The 22608-nt window shown below is 45.3% G+C and overlaps 2 protein-coding genes across 9 annotated transcripts in view; one reads left to right on the forward strand and one right to left on the reverse strand.

The window, feature by feature from the left end:
* Window positions 1-1271: 1271 nt before the first annotated feature.
* Window positions 1272-22273, reverse strand: HSDL1 (hydroxysteroid dehydrogenase like 1). 4 transcript variants are annotated; one of them, XR_008672823.2, is made up of 8 exons: window positions 17184-17315; window positions 16972-17071; window positions 12605-12666; window positions 8323-8548; window positions 7208-7653; window positions 6770-6997; window positions 1969-3726; window positions 1272-1832 (listed from the first exon to the last, which is right to left on the reverse strand). XR_008672823.2 is itself a non-coding variant. In XM_019012391.4 (7 exons), exons 4-7 carry the CDS (start codon window positions 8540-8542, stop codon window positions 3628-3630), a joined length of 993 nt encoding a protein of 330 aa, XP_018867936.1. In that variant the 5' UTR covers window positions 8543-8548; window positions 12605-12666; window positions 16972-17071; window positions 17184-17315; the 3' UTR covers window positions 1272-3627. The 4 variants fall into 4 exon arrangements, 2 of the variants coding, with proteins under 2 accessions (XP_018867936.1, XP_018867934.1); XR_008672822.2 differs by lacking the exons at window positions 16972-17071; window positions 17184-17315 and adding an exon at window positions 22113-22256; XM_019012391.4 differs by having other exon boundaries at window positions 1272-3726.
* DNAAF1 (dynein axonemal assembly factor 1) overlaps window positions 22234-22608 on the forward strand; it is a 32665-nt gene continuing 32290 nt past the window's right edge. For 2 of the 5 annotated variants that reach the window (XR_010131605.1, XR_010131606.1), the window contains exon 1: window positions 22279-22597. Coding sequence is in view for 3 of the 5 variants with exons in the window: in XM_019012476.4 (XP_018868021.4) it covers window positions 22474-22597 (124 nt within the window). In the remaining 2 variants the exon portion in view is untranslated. Of the gene's footprint in view, window positions 22598-22608 lie in introns of all 5 variants that reach the window. The other 3 variants (XM_019012476.4, XM_055366664.2, XM_019012475.4) reach the window with 3 other exon arrangements.

The raw sequence follows: 22608 nt of genomic DNA on the forward strand, positions 1-22608 counted from the left end.
AAGCATGATGACACAAGTCCTGCCCCACTGTGAGTTCCCATCCAACTCACTGATGGAGGTCACCCCCCTAAGTATTTCCACAACCACCTGAGCAAACACTTACTGAAGAAGGGTGTCAACGTCACGCCACGGGAAGGCCATGAGCCTGCCCACCCCCTCCCCCCGGAGCAGCTGGCTCCATACCTGCGGCACCATCATCCCGCCCTCAACAGTGGCACTGCGCGGGGCTGGCCAGAGCACATCGCCCTCGCAGGGGGCTTGCTGTGGAAGTGGAAGTTCTATTTGTGCACGTTCCAGAGTGGGTTCTAGAGCCGCCTCCCTTCCCTTTCAGTCTCACCATAGGAATTACACAGAATATTTCTTTTTTTTTTTCTTCTGTGACAAAGTTTTGCTCTGTCTCCCAGGCTGAAGTGTCGTGGTGCGATCTCAGCTCACTGCAACTTCCGCCTCCCGGGTTCAAGTGATTTTCCTGCCTCAGCCTCCTGAGCAACTGGCATTACAGGGGCGCGCCACCACGCCTGGCTAATTTTAGTATTTTTAGTAGAGACGGGGTTTCACCATGTTGGTCAGGCTGGTCTCAAACTCCTGACCTCATGATCCGCCCGCCTCGGCTTCACAAAGTACTGGTATTACAGGCGTGAGCCACTGCACGCGGCCAGGAATAACACAGAATATTTCTACTGAATTCACGACTGTCCTGTGCTTGGCTTTATACTCATTAAACATATATGAATCTTTAAAAAGATAAATAACACACAAGCCAATACTGAGACTGAGAATGAGACATAGATTGACTGGAATAGGTTTTGAGGACATAACCACCTAACCCTCTGGTTCCCAAATGTGATTAGATTTTAAGTAATTGAGGTTAGGAAAACACAGGAAAGTCTCCTAGGAGCTATCTCTATCTGCTCTCTTCCCTTTTTTTTCTTCTTCCCACTCTTTCTTGAATCCATTACAATTCTAGCTTGAAGACTGAAATGGCTCATGGAAAAAAATCACCAATGATCTCCATCCACACAGCCAAATTCCATGATCAAATCAATCTTCACCTTACTCAACCTACCAAGAGAAAGAGATCCAGAAGTCAACCCAGTAGCTTCCAAAGACTAGGCACATAGTTATAAACAATTTTGTTACTGACGTGTCAGCTTTTAATCAGTTATGACCACTGTTGTTCATGTTAATTTCTTGCAATCACTCCTAAGAAAAAAAAATTCTCTCATTCCAAATTACAAACAACCAAATTACAAACATCTGGAACAAAACTCTTCCAAAGGAAACAGAAACAACTACTTTTATTGTTAAACTTTCAATTCACAGATTAACTTTCAAAGGTTCATATTTCCCACGTTCTTTTTTTTTTTTTTGAGACAGGGTCTCGCTCTGTCTCAAGGCTGGAGTGCAGTGGCACGATCTTGGCTCACTTCAACCTCCGCATCCCGGGCTCAAAAAATTCTCCTGCCTCAGCCTCCCAAGTAGCTGGGACTACAAGCATGCACCACCATGCCTGGCTAATTTTTGTATTTTTTGTAGAGACAGGATGTGTTCCCCAGGCTGGTCTCGAACTCCTGGGATCAAGCGATCCACCCGCCTTGGCCTTCCAAACTGCTGGGATTACAGGTGTGAGCCACCGCACTCGGCCCCTATTTCCCACATTCTTAATGAGACCCCATCCACAGTGGTCCAATCAACTTTCAAATTAGCTCTGGGGAAAAAAATACATTTAATGAAAGCTAGGAAACCTAGAGAAGGTCTTGCTCTTCATCTTTCACTGCAGCTATGGACAGCTCGGCACCACATTTGCACCAATCAGCATGTTTGCCCATGTCCTGCCAAGGAGAGAATTTTACATCATCACTGACAAGGTGTGTTCACCTATTCTCATCACATAACACTGATTCTGATTCCATACCTAATTTATCAATCTAAGACATTACTGGACCACGTAACCTTACATATAACTACCTGACAATATTTTCACATGAAGTTGCTGCTGCTTATTATACATCAAAGTTCACGTCAATGTGGCATGAAGTCAAGAGGATTCCAAGCAAACTCCATCAAAACCTTGGGGCTCACAGCATCTCCCAGTGTGTAGATTTTCACATCTAAGTTCTGAAGACATGATCTAAGCATGGAAGAGCTTCTGAAGTTGACCACTGATCTTCTGAGTGCAAGTCACATGTGGAAATCCTGTAGGCAATGTCATGGGCAAAATTGTGTTCATAAAACTGTGCTTAGGTCTGCTTATGATAGATTATCACGTCACGAAAAAAATGCCACACAAGTCCAGACTTTTAACCAATCTACTAGCTTCTGCATCAGTATCACAATGCCGAGCTCTGAATTTTAAATGTGCACATATTGTCATATTCATATAGTGACTTACAGTTTTCAAAGCACTAGGTACATGATCCTCAAAAATGGTTGGCTTTATACGACCCAAACTAAGGACATTTCACAGGTTTCAATGTTAACGCGTATTGTGAGGGTTTGCGCATAATTATCTTCACACCAGTAAAGGTATTCACTACAATACATAAATTCATTACACAAACCAAAAATAAGCTTCTAACTTATTTTGACAGATATGTCACACACGTAATTTGTCCATATTTTACTATTCCATAAATACTTATTATTTCTATCAATAATGCTACTGGAATGGAATAATATTACATAGAAAAACGTAGGAAAACCAGATATAACAAGCTCTAAAGGGCTACATTTCAGTTATAAAATGGGTCAGAGGCTGAGAAATCACTATTTATCCACAAGAATTGCCTTATAAATCAAAAGATGACTGCAGGTTTCTCTTACATATCCAAATCTAGGAATAAGTTCATTCCATAGCAGATTTGAAAAAACAAAAATATAATGTAGGGAGTAATATCATTCATGGCAAACCAACAGCATGAAATTTGGTAGGCTTATTTAGGATGAAAAGGAAAAATCTAGATTGTTTTAATACCCTATAAGAGTCCATGTTAAGTCATCCTGACAAAAAATCTTTTTAAAAATATGGTAACCATAAATAAAGTTGCTCAAAGGCACCACACACACACGCACACACACGGTTCTCTAATGAAATACCAGGTGAAGTGCAGCATTTTCATTACAGATAGTCAAACAGCTAGAGCTATACAATACACACAGATTCTTCCTAATAGTACCAGCAATATTAGTTATAAAATAATACTTTTCAGTAGTCTTTCTTGATGCACATTTAAAAACCAGCACAACTCCTCTAGTGAAATGGTCCATTTCCCTTAAAAAACAACATCTGAAATTGTAAGAGCTGACAAATCATATTATATTTCAATATTAGACTGCTGTGGCTCTAGAACAACAGAAAAGTGTAACTTTCAAACAGCTTAGGGAGAAAGCACTGAAATGTAGATGTCGTCGATCAGCCTCAGGCATTACTGATCCTGTGCCAGCCACACACCCTTAAGGTTTTTCACAGCACTCTGACGGTATTATGTCTGCTTTGCAAATGACGAATCAACAGCATGCTGAATAATCAGCAATAAAACACAGGAGATACATTAAATGTGTTTTTCCAAATGTCAGAATATCGAGGTTCCCAGGAGTTGGCAAAACTTCTCAAGTGGCCATCCAGACTCAGGCTGTGCAGGATAAGGCTTCCTTACGTAGTGAACGGTTGAGAATATTTGCTCCCCACACCCAGAGCCATTCAGGCATATACTGTGCAAAAAGAAACTAAAAATGAAAGAGAAAAAGATTGTAAGGTTAGAACGCAAAATCAACACTGAAGGAACAAGTACACAGACCAGCACATGAAACCCACCAATCACAACAAATACCCACCAATCAATCACAACAAATACCCACCAATCAATCACAACAAATACCCACCAATCAATCACAACAAATACCCACCAATCAATCACAATAAATACCCACCGATCAATCACAACACCCACCAATCACAACAAATACCCACCAATCAATCACAATAAATACCCACCGATCAATCACAATACCCACCAATCACAACAAATACCCACCAGTCACAACAAATACCCACCAATCACAACACCCACCAATCACAACAAATACCCACCAATCAATCACAATAAATACCCACCGATCAATCACAATACCCACCAATCACAACAAATACCCACCAGTCACAACAAATACCCACCAATCACAACAAATACCCACCAATCACAACAAATACCCACCAATCAATCACAATAAATACCCACCGATCGATCCCAACAAATACCCACCAATCAATCACAACAAATACCCACCAGTCACAACAAATACCCACCAATCACATTAAATACAACAAAGGAAAAAGCCTCCAGGCACTACTGTATTGAATACCTATTTTTGCCTAAGATCTTACCCTAGATTCTACATGGAATAGAAACATGACCACCACCCACCTACCCTACTTTCTGTAATGAGGCTGGACTGTCCTGCATGTAAATACAATTCTGTCTTTACTTAACGTGATATGAACAAAATGTTCACTAGTTAAGAACCACAAAATCGGCTGGGCGCGGTGGCTCATGCCTGTAATCCCAACACTTTGGGAGGCCGAGGCGGGTGGATCATGAGGTCAGGAGATCGAGACCATCCTGGCTGACAGGGTGAAACCCCATCTCTACTAAAAATACAAAAAATTAGCCAGGCATGGTGGCGGGAGCCTGTAGTCCCAGCTACTCAGGAGGCTGAGGCAGGAAAATGGTGTGAACCGGGGAGGCGGAGCTTGCAGTGAGCCGAGATCGCGCCAGTGCACTCCAGCCTGGGCAACAGAGCAAAACTCTGTCTCAAAAAAAAAAAAAAAAAAAAAAACACCACAAAATCATTATAGGAATAAATCAGTTGGAACAGACAGAGGCATACGTGGTTAGTACTCTATGAGAAAACTGGGGCTTGAGGGGTAGTATGGAACAAAGTTCAACAAGAAAACAGGTCAGAAACACCAGGACCTTGGGATGGTATCTTGACCTATGATGGGGGTGCTCAGGGGACCAGGGAAGGGAGTCCTGCTGATGCTGCTCTGCTTCAGGGTCTCACTCTGGGCCTTTATGCTAGCAGCAGACATAGGGCAATGTCTGAAAACACATTTGGTCGTCCCACTGGGAGTGGATGCTACTGGTACCTAGTGGGTGGAGGCCCAGGACGGTGTTCAACATCCTACAATACACAGGATGCTCCCCATGACAACGAATTATCCGCTCTCAATGCCAACAGTGCTGAGGTGGAGAAAGCCTACATTCCTCTAACAGATTTGTTCAGAACCGAATGAAAGTTCTAATACCGTGTATATGAAAGAGAAGAGAGACAGGCCCTTGGCAAGTACTGACATTCTAGTCTTGAACTGAACTGATGAATGATAATAGAGGTTATTCAATCCTCTTGTCAATAAATGGACACAGGTTACTCTCCAGGGAGGACACACCCACACCCTCACACACACACACTCACGCACTTTGTGAACAAAATCACAGCAGCAAAAGCTATCAGAGAAATATGCCATGGACAAAACAGCAAAGGATCAATCAAATGTTTGATGTAAAACTGGAAATAAAAAATGATAGTGTTGAAAATAATTTGAGTAACATAAAATGAAAACAGAAAGTTTTAACAATTTTATACAGAAAACTACTCCAGGAATTAAATCAGCTTAACAGAATTTCTTGGCAGAAAAATACATTCTCAAGGAAAGTTTATCAATGTGAACAAAATTTAATTTTGAGTAAAATGTTCGTGTTTTATAAACACAGTCAAAACATCTACTGCACCTAAACCTGATCCTCATATCTTTATTTCTAAAAAAATTTTATGGTCAGTGACTTCTAAGACTACTTTTTAGGTTTCTCTGCTTTTCTCAAGTAATTAAAGGACCAGGAAACAACTACTCAAATAAAACTGCTTCTTCTTTTTTTTTTTTTTTTTTTTTTTTGAGATAGAGTCTAGCTCTGTCACCCAGGCTGGAGTACAGTGGCGTGATCAGCTCACTGCCACCTCCACATCCTGGGTTCAGGCGATTCTCATGCCTCAGACTCCCAGGTAGCTGGGACTACAGGCACACACCACTAAGCCTAGCTAATTTTTGTATTTTTAGTAGAGACAGGGTTTCACCATATTGGCCAGGTTGGTCTCAAACTCCTGACCTTAGGTGATCCACCCACCTCAGCTTCCCAAAGTGCTGGGATTACAGATGTGAGCCACCACACCCCAGCCAAAGTAGTATATTTCACTTTAAGGTGCCACATAGATTGAACTTTTGAAAATTCTTAATGTAATAATCTCACAAAAGAAAATTTAGTGTCTTTGGTCAGGCATGGTGGCTCACGCCTGTAATCTCAGCACTTTGGGAGGCTGAGGTGGGCGGATCATGAGGCCGGAGATCAAGACCATCCTGGCTAACACGGTGAAACCCCGTCTCTACTAAAAATACAAAAATTAGCCAGGCGTGGCGGCAGGCGCCTGTAGTCCCAGCTACTCGGGAGGCTGAGGCAGGAGAATGGCATGAACCCGGGAGGCGGAGCTTGCAGTGAGCTGAGATCGCACCACCGCACTCCAGCCTGGGCGAAAGAGCCAGACTCCATCTCAAAAAAAAAAGAAAAAGAAAATTTAGTGTCTTAACCAAAATTATTAAGTGTCAGGCTTAAGAGTCAGAATTTACAATTCTCATCTTAGGCTTTAATCAGATTTCTCTATCACTGAGATAGGTTCATGATGTATTAATCTAATTATGAGACCTGAAGCACACTCCTACCTGAATAGAATGGGACCAGTATCCTGTGGTCCTTTTGGAAATCCCAAGAGTAGAAACAGCATGATGTGCATAGACTTTTGGCGAAGGCACCAACCACGAGCACCTGTGCAGAAAGCTGCTGGGTGCTGTCATGCTGGTGGCTACATAGAAAGGGATTAGACTCTGTACAAAGATTCCTTTAGAGGCATATTCATATTGCAAGGCTCTGCTGAAGTGGTCTAAATAAGCCTGTTGAGACAGAGGGGATGAAAAGACTTTTAATTCTGGGTGAACTTGAAAATTCACGAGAAAAAAAGACTTGCTTATTATCAATTCAGGAAAAAATACAGGATAAGCAAATGTGAGTTGCTGACAAAGAGTTCAACAAATCAGACCAAACAATTGTTAATAAATGTTCTGTGGCATTAGGATTTCATCTTCCAGTAAGTGATATCTGACCTTAGAAGCAGAAAATGCAGCCAGCTGAGGAGTGGGTTTGCAGCAGGAGCCAGAAGAGATCGTGACGATGGCACCTTTCTTTCTCTCCACCATTCCCGGTAACACAACATGGACCATCAAACTAGCGGCGGCAATGTTCACATTTATGATGTCCCAGAGCTTGTCCTCGGACAGCTGAGTGAAATACTGCGGGTAGGGATAAAACACACCCACGTTATTTACCAAGATGCCAATGTCTTTGTCCCTCAGGGCTTCTCGAATTGGAAGGTAGATCTCACGGCCGCTGCTGAAGTCCGCAACTATAATATCAGTTTCCACTTTGTACGTGTCGGCTATGTCTTTAGCAACAACCTGCAACTTCTCCTCGTTCCGACTAATCAGGATAATATTGAGACCTCGGCTTGCTAACTCTTCAGCGTAGGCTTTTCCAATCCCATCTGTTGCACCTAGGATGCAAGTCAGGAAAAGTGAGCATGCGTATTTCATGGTGTGACCCTTAAAATGGACCCAAAGTACCCCCTGTCAGGTTTAGTCAGAGAAAAATTCACACTAGAAATCAAGTCGGTTCTAGTATCTACGAGTCAAGGACACTGTTGCTGAATCAGGAATGTGAAGGGCGCATGCTATACACTCTCCCAGACATCCTGACACAAGGACAGGGAGTTATTTTACATTCACCATATTGATTAGGAGACACAATAGGAATTTGTTTTCAAAGCACTATCTGGCTTGAATGAGTGGCAGGAGGTGCTTTTCTGGGAAATCTTCATAAATTAAAATGAAATTCAAAATAGGTGAAGCATTTCTGAAAGTGGTAACATTTTCAAGACAATTTTAAAACAGAGAACAAAAAGGAAAAGCACGTAGTAGGAAGTGGGTCTGAGGAGGCCTGGGAACAGGAGAGAGCAGAATAGGAAGGATACCAATCATGAGGCAAGTTCTTCCTAAGATGAAAGCAGTAAGAAAATGAAATGTGAACATAATCACGGCAGGAGCCATAAGTTTTATTTTTTTATCAGCATGTTCCCATAAAAACACCACATTAAATTCAATAGCTCCTTGAATAATGCATCCGACTTCACAGAAAAGATTATTTTGATTATAAAGTAGGTTACCGCTGACAACGGCCCATCTTCCATACTGCTTGATCAAGTCTGCTCTGCTCCCCAGGCGGGGGATAAAATGCAGCCTGATCAGGCTGTAAAAGTCACAGATGACAGTGATGCTTTTTCTGGCTGTATACCAGGCTCCAACCAAAGCTAGAGCTTCCATGTAGCAATTGCAAGACCTGGCGATTTCCCTGTACAAGAGGTAGAAACTGTCAACAGCAGCCATGGCAACCTGCAGGGAGAGGGAAAGAGAGAGAGCCTCTTTGGTTAATAAATTAAAGGAACATACACAGTCTGAGTGAAGACATCCAGCTGAGGGCATCAGATCTTATCAACTGTACGTTCAAATAACACTAACTTTTCAAATGTACGTGGCGCACGGTTTCAGTCTATCTATCTATCTATCTATCTATCTATCTATCTATCTATCTATCTATCTATCAGACAGAGTCTCACCCTGTCGCCCAGGCTGGAGTGCAGTGGTGCGATTTTGGCTCACTGCAACCTCCACCTCCCGGGTTCAAGCGATTCTCCTGCCTCAGCCTCCCAAGTAGCTGGGACTACAGGCACATGCCACCACGCCCGGCTAATTTTTTATTTTTAGTAGAGATGAGATTTCACCATGTTGGCCAGGATGGTCTCAAACTCCTGACCTCAGGTGATCCGCCACGCTTGGCCTCCCAAAGTGCTAGGATTACAGGTGTGAGCCACCATGCTTGGATATTCAGCCAATTTATGATCTCACCATTTAACACCTGTAGCTTATAAAGTTACTTTCTTCCAAGGAGACTAATCAACATAACTACCAAAAGTTACCAAATTCCCACTAAAATTCAGGTACTACACTACATGCTGTGGCTATAGAGATAAACACAATATGCTCTGCGCCTGTAACATGCTCCTAGTCTAATAATAACAAACACAAAGCTTCTAATTCATACAGCAGAGGTACATGTATTTCTTTGCTTTATTCATAATCAGCAAGAATGGAGGACCTACTACCCGTGTAGGGACAAAGGAGATGAAACAGAGGTGGCACTAAGACGTGGTCTTGGCCTCAAAAGCTTATAATCCACTGCAGACAAAACTCAGCTTTCAAAAACCTTTACATCAATTAAAAAAAAATTTTTTTTTTAAACAGATACCCTCCAAGCTTGGAAAAATGGCTTCTCAAATGACAATAGAGGGAGCACTCCTCCATCTTCTAACTTAATTTGTAACCATTATGTTGCCTGGTCTTTTACATTTGAGGAAAGAAAAATCCAACACAACTCTGTTGAGTGTCCACATAGCAAGTATATACTAAGCACCTACTATGTTCTATGTACTGTGATTCAAAGGATTCACAGATGAACTAAATGACCGTGCCTAGGTGAAGACTCAGACATTTAACAAAATAATGTAAAATGCCACATGATCTGGTAGGTGTGTGCCTGCAATCAGAGATAACCCTGCAGAAGTAGACAAAGGCCAGGCATGGGGGGTCTGGCCACAGACCGAGTGAGTGGATTTCATATCAGGCTAAACCAACTGTGTGCATCCTGCGAAAGACAAAATATCAAAACAACTGCAATAGACTACACTTATATTACAGGGAACTCAGATACACACAAACCCAAGGACACAGCTTATATTCTAAAAAGAACATGATTTTAAGCCAAAAGAAAAAGAAATATAAAACTTCTTGGGGGTGGCCACTTTTGAAGAAATCCCTCTAAAATAGAAAAAAAAAAAAAAAAAAAAGTCTGGAAACTAAGAAAATACCCAACAATAGCAGCACAAATTAGCCTAAGTTTGAGAAAGAATGGGGAATTCCCTCCTACTCCACTGCAGTGTAATCTGAGCTCAACCAAGTTTTGCAAAGTAAAAAAGGAACCAACCAGAAGAAAACAAATGAACCACTGAAACGGAACACATACAAGAATGGCACCATATTGTGATAAAAGGCATATAAAATAATTTTAAAACTGTTGAATAAATATATATAAATGTGTAGTGTGAATTACAAATCAACAAAACGTACACAAGAAATATGACTGAAAACTGAAGAAATGGAGAAGCAGTAGGATTCCTAAATGCCCTAGGATAAGGAAACAATCTCTCTAAAAAAGAAAGTTTCATACTGGTACCATATTAAGTTGATATTGCTACTATATTAAGTTACCAAATTAAGCTAATGTGGCATTAAGTTTAAAAAATGTTTTCCTCAGCTGGGCGCGGTGGCTCATGCCTATAATCCCAGCACTTTGGGAGGCCAAGGCGGGTGGTCAGGAGTTCAAGACCAGTCTGGCCAAGATGGTGAAACCCTGTCTCTACTAAAAATACAAAAATTAGCTGGGCATGGTGGTGGGCACATGTAATCCCAGCTACTTGGGAGGCTGAGGCACAGAACTGCTTGAACCCGGGAGGAGGAAGTTACAGTGAGCCGAGATCATGCCACTGCGCTCCAGCCTAGGCGACAGAGTGAGACTCCATCTCAAAACAAACAAACAAAAAAGTTTTCCTCAAATGAAAAGTTGGGCCCCTTTACTCCCTACAAGTAAAATGCTGTCCACTGGGGCTCTGTGCACAGAAACTCACCTCCCACAATGAGAATGCCAAAGCTCATCATGAAAAGGAAACATTTTAAATTTGACTAAGTACATAAACCAAATACTTAAGCTAAAAACAACTAAAATAATTGCTCCTTTGGGGTAATTTTTCTTTATGAACCAGATTGGCTGATATGACCTAAAATATGAGCTGTCTAGTTCAACAAAGTCTTTCTTTTTTCTGAGCAATCTTCCGTACAGCAGTCACCAATACCCCTTGCTGCTCCCAAATCCTTTGATTGACAATCCTTTGAAATATATTCAAAGTTAGGGCCCCCCTTCAGTGTAGCGAACGAGCATACCTGTTTCCAGATCTGCATGAGAGGAAGCCGCGCCACCACCCCTCCCACAACCCTCCTGCTGCTGGATATGCTGATGACGGGCACGGTATCAGAGTTTTCACACTGGCTGTAGCCCTTGAACAGTCATAAGTACTGGACTCCCAAAGACAGGCCCAAAACATTAATATCCTATAAGAACATTAAAAACTGACATTCCAGCCAGGGACGGTGGCTCACACCTGTAATCCCAGCACTTTGGGAGGCCAAGGTGGGCAGATCACTTGAGGTCAGGAGTTCAAGACCAGCCTGGCCAACATGGTGAAACCCGATCTCTACTAAAAATACAAAAATTAGCCGGGTATGGTGGTGACTGCCCAGCTTGGGTGGCTGAGGAAGGAGAATCACTTGAATCAAGCAGGCGGAGGTAACAGTGAGTCAAGATTGCACCACTGCACTCCAGCCTGGGCAAGAGTTAGACTCCATCTCAAAAAAACCCCCAAAAAACAAACAAAAAAAACAACCGAGATTCTATGTCAGACCATCCTAAATTGTGAGTTCCGGAAATAACTCATAAAAAGTGTGTGTGCCTTTTGTCATAACTAATCAAACACAAGGCCATGAGGAAAGTAAATGCAAAAACAATTACCTGTATGTAATTACCTGTATGTACCAGGACCTCTCAAGCAAAATGTAATAAAATTGGGAATAACAAGCTATGACTAAAGAAACCCAGACACTTGGAATATTAAGCTTATTCTTCTAATAACAGGTAGGCATACATCTAGGCTGTTAAAACAGTGTTTTCAATGAAAAAATAGATACTACAGGCCAGCCACGGTGGCTCACGCCTGTAGTCCCAGCACTTTGGGAGGCCGAGACGGGCGGATCACGAGGTCAGGAGATCAAAACCATCCTGGCTAACAGGGTGAAACCCTGTCTCTACTAAAAATACAAAAAATTAGCAGGGCGCGGTGGCGCGCACCTGTAGTCCCAGCTACTCAGGAGGCTGAGGCAGGAGAATGGCATGAACCTGAGAGGCAGAGCTTGCAGTGAGCCGAGATCGCGCCACTGCACTCCAGCCTGGATGACAGAGGGAGACTCCGTCTCAAAAAAGAAAAAAGAAAAAAAAAAAAGAAAGAAAAAATAGATACTACATATCAAGATCAATGGGTTGTAGCCAAAGCAGTATTTTGGGGAAATGAGTTGCTCCAAGACTATAGAGTAAGGCTCTCGCTACAAAAAGGAGGTCAGGCATGCCTCATGGCGGAATCCACACAGATGGAAGCTTCCTCCTTAAGCCCAATTTTTTTCAAGAATCTGAACCTTTTTGAAGTAAATGTCTAGCAAAAGGCGCCTGAGCACAAAGGGGGCCCCAGTTTTTCTGCTATGGTTGTTCCCTGCCCTGGGGTCTCTTACCTTCTCTCTGCCAGTTCTGGGCCGTCAGCAGTATGTGGCTCCGTCCTTCTCTTAAGGCCAATCTGTGAATAAAACCAACAAGAAACAAATGCCTTTCCTTTTCCTCATAGTTCAGCTGGGAAAACTTTATATTAAAGTAACATCCAAGTGCTCAGAAATTAAGAAAACACAAAAATTCTTATGCCATGAATCTCTGTACAGGCAGCAAACCATGTACTAAGCACCAAGTACCCTCCTCTCAGAATAAGAAAAGCGCCTGGCGTCTGCTGGGGGCACAGTCCACGCGTCCTCAGGCACAGCTGGAGGGTGCCCCCCTTTTCCTATGCCTTTTTTCCTAGGGAACATTTCATCAAATGGGACAAAAGCCCATTCCAATCCCAGGAGCCCTTGGGGAAACACCGCCCAGGCACCAGGCCGGCATCAGGGAAGAGAGCAGCCACAGCTGTCCTCGGTGCCTTTTTCTGCCTGGTGCCTGTCTGGGTTTTACCTGGGCCTCCCACTGCCTCACTCTGCACACCCCTTCTTCAGCTCCACCTGCAGCGTTCCCTGGAACATCCCCATTGCCACAGGCTGCCCTGGCCTCTCTTTCCAAATTCCTGGCAGGGATTCTGGCTGGCCCACCTTAGTTCAGGTGTCCACCACCTGTCTAATCTCCTGGCAGGGTGGCAGGGAGGAAGGCATCCTACAGTGTTTGGGGGCAGCCCCCCTAGGCTGTGAGTGGGTCAGATGCTTTAAGGAGGAAATGAAAGGAAACCCCTGGTCCACATTTTCCCTCTCCTCCACCACACACACTGCATTGCAACTGTTCTGTCTCTGACCACCCCAGCAGGCTACAGTCCTCCAGGGCAGAGGCCAAATTCTACTCCTCTTTCTCCAGCACCTTCCACAATTCCTGGCACAAAGAAGCTCAACACTACCACGTCTCTGGCTGCAGCTCACAGGCAGTCTTTTCCTGTCCAGTGCTCAGCCCCCAGCTCAGGAGCGGACCACCCACAAATTCCTTTGATCCTTTACAGAAAGAAAAGCTTGTGTGCGAAACCCACCAGGGACCTCCCACTCAGGCCAGCAGAGGAGATACACACACTGCAGAGGTGAGTACAGGAACCTGGGGCTAAGGGGCTTCAAGCCCATCATGGCCCAGCTTCTCAACGCCCCCACTAGACCCCCGTCACCTCTTGTCAGGGGAGCACCATCATGTGCAAGTACCTTAAACGTGTGTTAATATTATTGTTGCTATGTATATTTTAAAAATCACAGAGCATCGGGGGGGCTGATGGCATTCAAGGTCTAGTCCTCAGCCTTGATGGATAGAAATACAAGTTTTTCATTCCTCAGAGGCAGCTCAAGACAAAGAAATCTGACTCACATCCACAAAACCCACAAAAGACTGATACATTCAAATGCCAATTTAGGAATGGATAGTGAACAACACAGCAAAGAGGCCTAAACACACATGGTCACTGGTCCTACAGTCTCTCGAGATCTACATGGAAAACCAAACTTCTAGAACAGCAATGAAAAATACAAAGCGTCAGAGACTGAGGACACCATCATGAATAAACCAGGACTCCGTGCCACCCGGTATACACAGAAGTCAGAGAAAGATAAACGGAGCAACTGCAACGTGAGGTGGCAAGGGCGCCACTGGGGTGAAATGGGTCTTGAAGTGTGAGCAGAATTTCTGGGCAGAGAGGAGGGAAGGGGCCTCCCTGGCCCGGGCCCACGGAGAAAGGCTCGGCACCGTCAAGGGTCTGGCCTACTCGGGAAACATTATGAAGTCCCCCGCATGGACAGCACAGGCTGTGCTGTCCTGTGTGACGCCCCATGTGTGCAGGCGCACAGGCGTGAAGGAGACTGGGAGAGGCAGACTGGAGATGCCTTCACGCCAGACTGGAGTGCATGGACCTCCTCCTTGAGCACCAAGGGAGGGAGCTGGTGGGGCTTGTTTAGGAAGGTAACACAGCAGGGGAGGAGGGGGGCTCCTGAGCCCTGGTCACTCAGCTGGGGATGAAGGAGGGCCACACGGAGAGCCAAGGCTCTGTGGCCTCTGCTGCTCCTCAGCCTTGCCAGACACTTCACACATTCGCTCACACCCTGATGGGCCAAAAATGTTAGAGAATTGGAAATTAAAACTCATTCCCTGCTCTCAATCTTCTTCCCCACCCTTCTGTACATGATGGAAAATAACATTTTTCTCATGACAAAAGAAATCAGTACTTTCCCCAAAGCCACCAAATTTCAAAAGCTCATAGCCTCTCACTGAAACTTTCAAAGGAATTTATCACACATTTAAGCCTAGAAGTCCACTAAGGCATATGTAGATATCAAGCCTCGGCAAAGTTACTTTAGGTATCTGACTAGTTACTGTTTTGTGGCTTGATTAGTGAAAGCTATTAACCTTTGCTATGGTCTGAGCCTTCCGCCCCACTCCCTGATTCTTGTCTTAAATCTTAACCCCCCAGGTGATGGTTTAGAAGGGAGGGCCTTTGGGAGGCGATCAGATAATGAGGGCTCCACCACCTTGATCTTGGACAATTCAGCCTCCCAAACTGCAAAAAGTAAGTGTTTGCTGTTTCCAAGCCACCCAGTTCATGGTATTTTGTTATAGCAGCTCAAAACCAACGAAGGCAGCCTGCAACCTAGAGAAACCCATGATGTGGAAAGCAATACTAAAACACAGTAAAATGCTGATTCCTATACAATCTACCTGCAAGAAGTTATTCTAAAGCTTTATTTTCTTAAACAGAGAGTAGAATGGTGGTTGCTAGAGGTGGGGGCATGGGTGGGAAGTTTTGGTCAAAGGGGTATAAACTTTCAAATATAAAATGCATACATCTGGAGAGCTAATGTACAGTACAGTGACCATAGTGAGCAATACCAAACTGTAGGCTTAACATCTGCTTAGAGGGTAGATCTCAAGTGTTCTCACCATAAAGAAATAAAAAAGTAACTGAGGTGATGAATGTGTTAACTAATTTGGTTGTGGTGATCATTTCACAAAGTATACATATATCAAATCATGTTGTACACCTTAAATTTATATAATTTTATTTGTCAATTATACTTCGATGAAGTTGGAAAAATATAAAATAATTTTAAAAAAATTTTAAGCTTCGTTTTCTCATCTCTGCAGAAAACTAAAACATCTGTGAACAAAACAAAACCAGAACTGTCCCCAAACTAGGAAAAGAAGAGCAAGTCCCTATTATCTTTTAAGCATTTTCTACTTCCACAGGGCAGGAGTCATCAAAAACCTACAGGAAATGTTACAACTACAAAAGCGTCACGGGACAATTATGGTCAAAACTGCAAGGAGCAAAGTCACCTCTTCAAAGCACCACTGCTGTGGCCTGTAACATGATCCCACTCCACAGTGAAGGGGACTCCACCTAGCAGTGTGAAGGGCAATCAAATCAAATACAAAAACCTTCATGGACGAAGAGTTCTGGGAGGAAAGTCTTGGCTGAAACATGGACATCACCAAGCTATCCAAATGCGTGTGACGTGGGGCGGGTGGTAAAAGAACGCAAGGCAGACTGGCCAGGGTTTTAAAGAAGACAAAGGAAGTAGGATGGAAAAAAAGACAATCAAAGCATTAGCGAGCGACAGTGTGGTGGGCACAGTAACGGCCTCCAGGGATATCTATAGCCTAATCCCCAGACCCTGTAAAAACGTCACCTTATGTGGCCAAAGGGACTCCGTAGATGTGACTGAGTTAAGGACTCTGAGCTGGGGAGGGTGGGTCCAATGTCATCATGTGTCCTTGTAAGGGGGGCAGGAAGATCAAAGAGAGAGAGCAATGTGACTACAAAGGGAGAGGTCAGAGAGAGCTCGAGTTGAGGGTGCTCTGTGCTGCTGGTTTCGATGATAGAGAGAGGGGTGGGTCACCAGTGAAGGACTGGGGGTGGCCTCTAGAAGCTGGCAGAGGCAAGGAAAAGGATTCTCCCCTGGAGCCTCCAGAGGAACGCAGCCCTGCTGACACCTTGACTTTAGCGCAGTCAGAATGACTTCAGATTCCCATTTCCAGAAGGAAGAGACATCTGTGTCATTTTAAGCCACTACCTTTGTGGCAATTTGTTACATCAGCCACAGGGGATAAGGATAAACAGTGGGAGGAAGGGATGGATGAACAGTCAGTTCAGCTTTCAGGACAGCGAAGAGACAAGCTGAAAACTCTGCAACCTCCCTTAAGCCAAAATCACTACGTGTATTCAGGAGCCAGAAAGTCTCAGAGGTTCCTGCCATCTTCGACTGACCAGGGTAGACCTGAGGTCCTCCTCCTCACCAGCTGGGATTGTCCAGCTTTTCAGTAAGGCTCCAGGGCGATGGCTGTTTTCATTGAAAACATTTTTCCAAATAAATCTTACTTTTTTTCAGAGTGTGAATCTGTCTTGTACTCAGTACTCCAAATCCTCTGTTCTTCCTGACCTTTCAAGTCCCATGCCTTCTCCTCGGTTCAATCACTTCCTGACAAGCACCAACAACATGTCAGCCCTGGGGAGAAACTTCCCTTCCTCTCCCTTCCCTTCCCAGGCCGTGGCACTGCCCCAACCTCTGAATTCCTCTCCACCTCTCTTACCCATGTGGCACTTAGCACACACTGCTTTGGATTCTATTTAAACACTCAACTTGCTTATATCTTCGTTTCTTGGTTGTCCAAGCAGAGCATAGGCCTCTGGAGGGCAGGAGATGTATAGAAAACAAATTTTTCTGTAACTAAAAGAAATTTTTGTTTTTAGGCAGAGTCTTGTTCTGTCTTCCAGGCTGGAGTGCAATGGTGCAATTTCTGCTCACTGCAACCTCCGCCTCCTGGGTTCAAGCGATTCTCCTGCCTCAGCCTCCCGAGTAGCTGGGAATACAGGTGCCCTCCACCATGCCCAGCTAATTTTTGTATTTTTAGTAGAGATGAGGTTTCATCATGGTGGTCAGGCTGGTCTTGAACTCCTGACCTCAAGTGATCCACCCACCTCGGCCTCCCAAAGTGCTGGGATTACAGGCGTGAGCCACCGCGCCTGGCAAAAATGTTTAAATATATACAAAAGTATGTAAAACCTATTATGCACAGTTCAAAGAATAATAAAACAGCCACTTAGCCACCAGCCTACTTAACAAAACCAGTGTCGTGGAAGTCCTGTATGCTGTTCCTCTGATTACAGCCCCTCCTCTATCCTGGAGGCAGCCTCTCTCCTAAATTCTGGGGTAGTCACTCCCTGACTCTTTTAACAAAACAGCTGTATACCCCAAGCATGTATTCTGAAACAGTAACAGTACTGCTAAGTTTCGCCTGGTTTTGAACCTCACATAAAGGAACCACACCACATGGACCCTTTGGTGACTTGTTTCTTTCACTCAACATTATTCCCGAGACTCATCCATGCCCCTGCAGCTGCAGTCCATCCTCCTCTGCAGCTGCAGTCCATCCTCCTCTGCAGCTGCACAGTATCTCACGGTTCAGATGCACCGCAGTTCACAGATCCCCCTGCTGCTGGTTCAGATACACCACGATTCACAGGTCCCCCTGCTGCTGGTTCAGATACACCACGATTCACAGGTCCCCCTGCTGCTGGTTCCGATGCACCACAATTCACAGATCCCCCTGCTGCTGGTGCTAGGCACGTGCACTGTTTCTGCTGGTTTTGACTTTACAGTTACGAACAGCGCTGCAGGGAGCGCTTGTCCCCATCTCCTGCACACCTGTGCAAGAGTTCGCAAAGGGATTTGCCCATGGTTTAACTGCTGGGCCACATGCATTCCACTGCCAAATGCTTTTGCAAAGCGGCAGAACCCATTCACACTCCCGCCAGCAGCAGGTTCGTGCCACTCCTCAATGTCACTGGCTGGTAGCGTCCAAAGCTTCACCTTCTGCCAACAGGGTGGCTGTGAAATGGTATCTCATTATGGTTTTAATTTACATTTCCCTGGTTACTAGTAAGGCTGCAGTCCTTTTTATATGTATGTGCTTTCTGTGTTTTGTAATCTATGAAATGCCCGTTCCTATCTTTTGTCCTTTCCTTTTTTTCTCTCAGAATTGTAAGAATTCTTTAAATATTCTAGATACTAGCTCTCTGTATGTTTTGTGTCTCATTATAGTGTCTTTGATGAACTAAATGTGTTGTTATTATTATTGAGACAAGGTCTGGCTCTATTGCCCAGGCTGATGTGCAGTGGCATGATCACAGCTCACTGCAACCTCCGCCTTCCAGGCTCAAGCCATCCTCCCACCTCAGCATCTCAAGTAGCTGGGACACAGGCATGTACCACCAAGCCCAGTTAAATTTTTTTTTTTTTTTTTTTTTGTAGAGATGGGGTTTCACCATGTTGCCCAGGCTAGTCTCGAACTCATAAGCTCAAACCATTCACCTGCCTTGGCCTCCCAAAGTGCTGGGATTACAGGTGGGAGCCACTGCACCCGGCTGAATATCTTAATTTTGAAATAGACAAATATATCAATCTTTCTGCTTTAGAGTTTGTTTTATTTCAGAAATCCCTCCTTAGCCTCAGGTCATGAAGAAATTTTTTCGAATTATTTTCTAGAAATTTTACACTTTTGCTTTTTCAATTTAAGTCTTTAATCCTCCTGGCCTTTTGTGATGGTGTGAGGCTGGGATCTCACACATCTTTTTTTTTTTTTTTTTTTTGAGACAGAGTCTCGCTCTGTCACCCAGGCTGGAGTGCAATGGCGCAATCTTAGCTCACTGCAACCTCCTCCTTCCAAGTTCAAGCAATTCTTCTGCCTCAGCCTCCCAAGTAACTGGGACTACAGGCGTGTGCCACCATGCCTGGCTAATTTTTGTATTTTTTTTTTTTTTTTAGTAGAGTCGGGGGTTTCGCCATATTGGCCAGGCTGGTCTTGAACTCCTGACCTTGTGATCCACCCACTTTGGCCTCCCAAAGCACTGGGATGCGACCGGCCGGATCTCACACATCTTTAATATTCCTCCTCAGCACCTGATATGCTGCTGTAGACAATTTTATTTAATAAACAGAATCAAATACTGCTTTGTGTTCAAAGCTCAAATTTCACTCTTGAGAAAAAAACTTAAGCTTTCATACTCTGCGTAGCACTCTGACAAAGTTAGCATTGGTGTATCATGACTTTTTGGGATGTCTTTACCTTCACTGCCAATTTTTGGTATAGGACTAAACGCACAATGAAGCTGAGCCTAAAGAGCAGCAACATGGAATTAGAAACCTGGATTCTCATCCAATATCCAACACTCTTCACTGTCATGTCTGTATTTATGCAGTAAGAATTAAAATATTCAGAGTACCCCACTCCTAGGCAGATACCCAAGATAATTAGAAACTTTTGCTCACATAAAAACTCCTGCTTGCATGTTCACAGTGGCCTACTCACAACTGCCAGAAGGCAGAAACAAACAAAATGTCCATCAGCAAATGAATGAATAAGCAAAATGTGGTGTTATCCACACAAAGGAGTATTATTCAGCCATAAAAAAGCATGAACTACTGATACATACTACAACATGGATAAACTTTGAAAACATTATGCTAAAGGACAGAAACCAAATACAAAAGGCCGTATGTTGTATGTTTCCACTTGTATGAAACGTCCAGCGTAAGCAAATCCATAGAGATAGAAGATAACTTAGGGCTGCTGAGGGACAGGGGGAGAAAAGAGGTATGACTGTTAACGGGGTTGGGGTTTCTTTTGTAGGTGATTAAATGTTCTGGAATTAGTTACTGGTGATGGTTGCATAGCATTGTGACTATAGCAAGAACTATTGAGTTATACACTGTAAAATTGCTAAAATGATAAATTTTATGTCATGCGTAATTCATTTCGATTTTTAAAAACCTACTTTTAAAAAAAGTAGCACCAATTTGTTCAACTCTGTTGCCCTGGAATATTCCAGCAGTGATTAAAACCACAAACTTGGCCAGGTACAGTGGCTCATGTCTGTAACCCCAGAACTTTGGGAGGCCAAGGCGGGCAGATCACTTGAGGCCAGGAGTTCAAGACTACCCTGACCAACACAGCGAAACTCCGTCTCTACTAAAAAAAAAAAAAAAAAAAAATTAGCTGGGTGTGGTAGAACGTGCCTGTAATCCCAGCTACTCGGAAGGCTGAGGCAGGAGAATCACTTGGGCCCGGGGTGGGGGTTGGCGGGCAGAGGTAGCAGGAGCTGCACAGGCACCATTGCACTACAGCCCGGGCGACAGAGCGAGATTGTCTCAATCAATCAATCAATCAGCGCACACACACACACACACACACACACTCTCTCTCTCTCTCTCTCTCTCTCTCTCTGAAAGGAGCCTGCCTGGGTTGGAATCCAGCTCTCCATTTAAGAGTTGTGTGTCCTGAATGAAGTTACTTTGCCTCTGCACGTTGCTCACATCACCTGTACGAAAGCACATAACAGTTCCTGCCTAAGAACTACAAGAGGAATAAAATGAGGTGGTCCATAGAAAGCACTCAGAACAGTGCGGGTCTGTGAGTGTTCAACAGACCTAAGCTATTAGCCACAATTATTGTGTTTGATGTTAGCTACTGGATATCTGTGGCGGTCAGAGTAAAATTGAGAGCTCACTTTATGCAAAACACTCTGCTAAGTGCTTTATTCCTATTGTCTCACTTTATTCTCTCATTAACCTTATAAAGCGCAGTCAGACTCTCCCGTTTATAGATGGGGAAATTGAGTCTTACAGATGTAAAGTAGCACACCCAAGACCCCACAACTCAGAAAGGGGCTACCTGCATTTCAGATGGAGGTATAGCAAGGCGCAGAGTCCTCTCCAGGGAGCCCACTGTGACACCCACCGAGTGCCTCGCAGTCACCTGTACACATCATGTTGGGATCGCCGAGGGGCGCTGCAGCGATCCGGTTTCTGGGGCTGCGTCTGGGTGGCACGTTCAGAACCGGGACCTGCCTGGTTCGTCTTCCCAGCCCTTCCCCTCCAGCACCTGGCAAGGCCCAGTCAACACGAACAAACTCGGAAATCCTGGCTGAACCCACGACCGCTGCATATTTCCATTTTAGAAAAACACGGCAACAACAACTCAAACCAAATCGTTTAGAAATGAGAATAAAGAAGCACCGACAAAGGAGGCGATTGCTGGGGCCGCTCGGGGGAGGAGCCGGGTGAGAGGCTGCAGGGAGGGCAGGGCATGCGCCGGCGACAACGGGGTTCGGGGTTTGGGGGGCAAGGCCCGGGGGAAGGGAGAGAACAGGGGTGCAGCGCCGCGGCGGGGGGCGTGAGGATGGAGCCGGGGGAAGGGGGGCTCTGAGATGTGAAGGGGCGGGGCTGGGGCCGTTTGGTCTGAAGGAAGGAGTCTCACGGGACGGAGGGACGAAGATTTCCTGGGGTCAGGGGCGCCAAGGGGCTTCGGGGCCGGATGCAGCGGAGGGGCCCCGGGGCCTGGGGGGCGTGGTGAGAGCTCAGAGGGGTCTCGACAAGCAGCCGGCTGGCGCTGAGGGGACCGAGGAGGGGTCTGGGGCGGAAGGGCCGCGAGAGGGCGCCCAGGGCGCGGGGGGCGCGGTACCTGCAGGGCGGCAAAGTCTTCCAAACCAGTCCCGCCAGACCGGCGCAGCCGCCGCCCCCGTCTCGGCCGCCGCAGCTGCTGCTGCGCCGCGCCCTCACGTGACCCGCGCACGCGCCGGGAGCGGAGGCGACTCAGACCCGCCCCCACCCCCCGGCGTCCCCAGCGCGCCGGCCCGCACCGAGTGCGCGTGCGCAGCGGTTGCCTTGGCGACCGGGCAAGCGTTGGGCTGTAAAGACTAGGGCGCCAGCGGCTGGCGAAGAAGGAAAGAGGGGAGTCTCTGGCTGGGCTGGGGCCGTAGCGACGTCCGCCGCGAACCTGGGCCCCCCAAAGCTGCGGGGCGTTCGGTGTCGCCGAAGTAAACATGCACCCTGAGCCCTCGGAGCCTGCGGCAGGTGGTGCAGCAGAGCTGGATTGCGCGCAGGAGCCCGGCGTGGAGGAGTCTGCGGGTGACCACGGGAGCGCAGGCCGAGGGGGCTGCAAGGAAGGTGCCGACTGC

This window comes from Gorilla gorilla, chromosome 18, assembly GCF_029281585.2.
Source record: "Gorilla gorilla gorilla isolate KB3781 chromosome 18, NHGRI_mGorGor1-v2.1_pri, whole genome shotgun sequence".
Classification (NCBI taxonomy): Eukaryota; Metazoa; Chordata; class Mammalia; order Primates; family Hominidae; genus Gorilla; species Gorilla gorilla.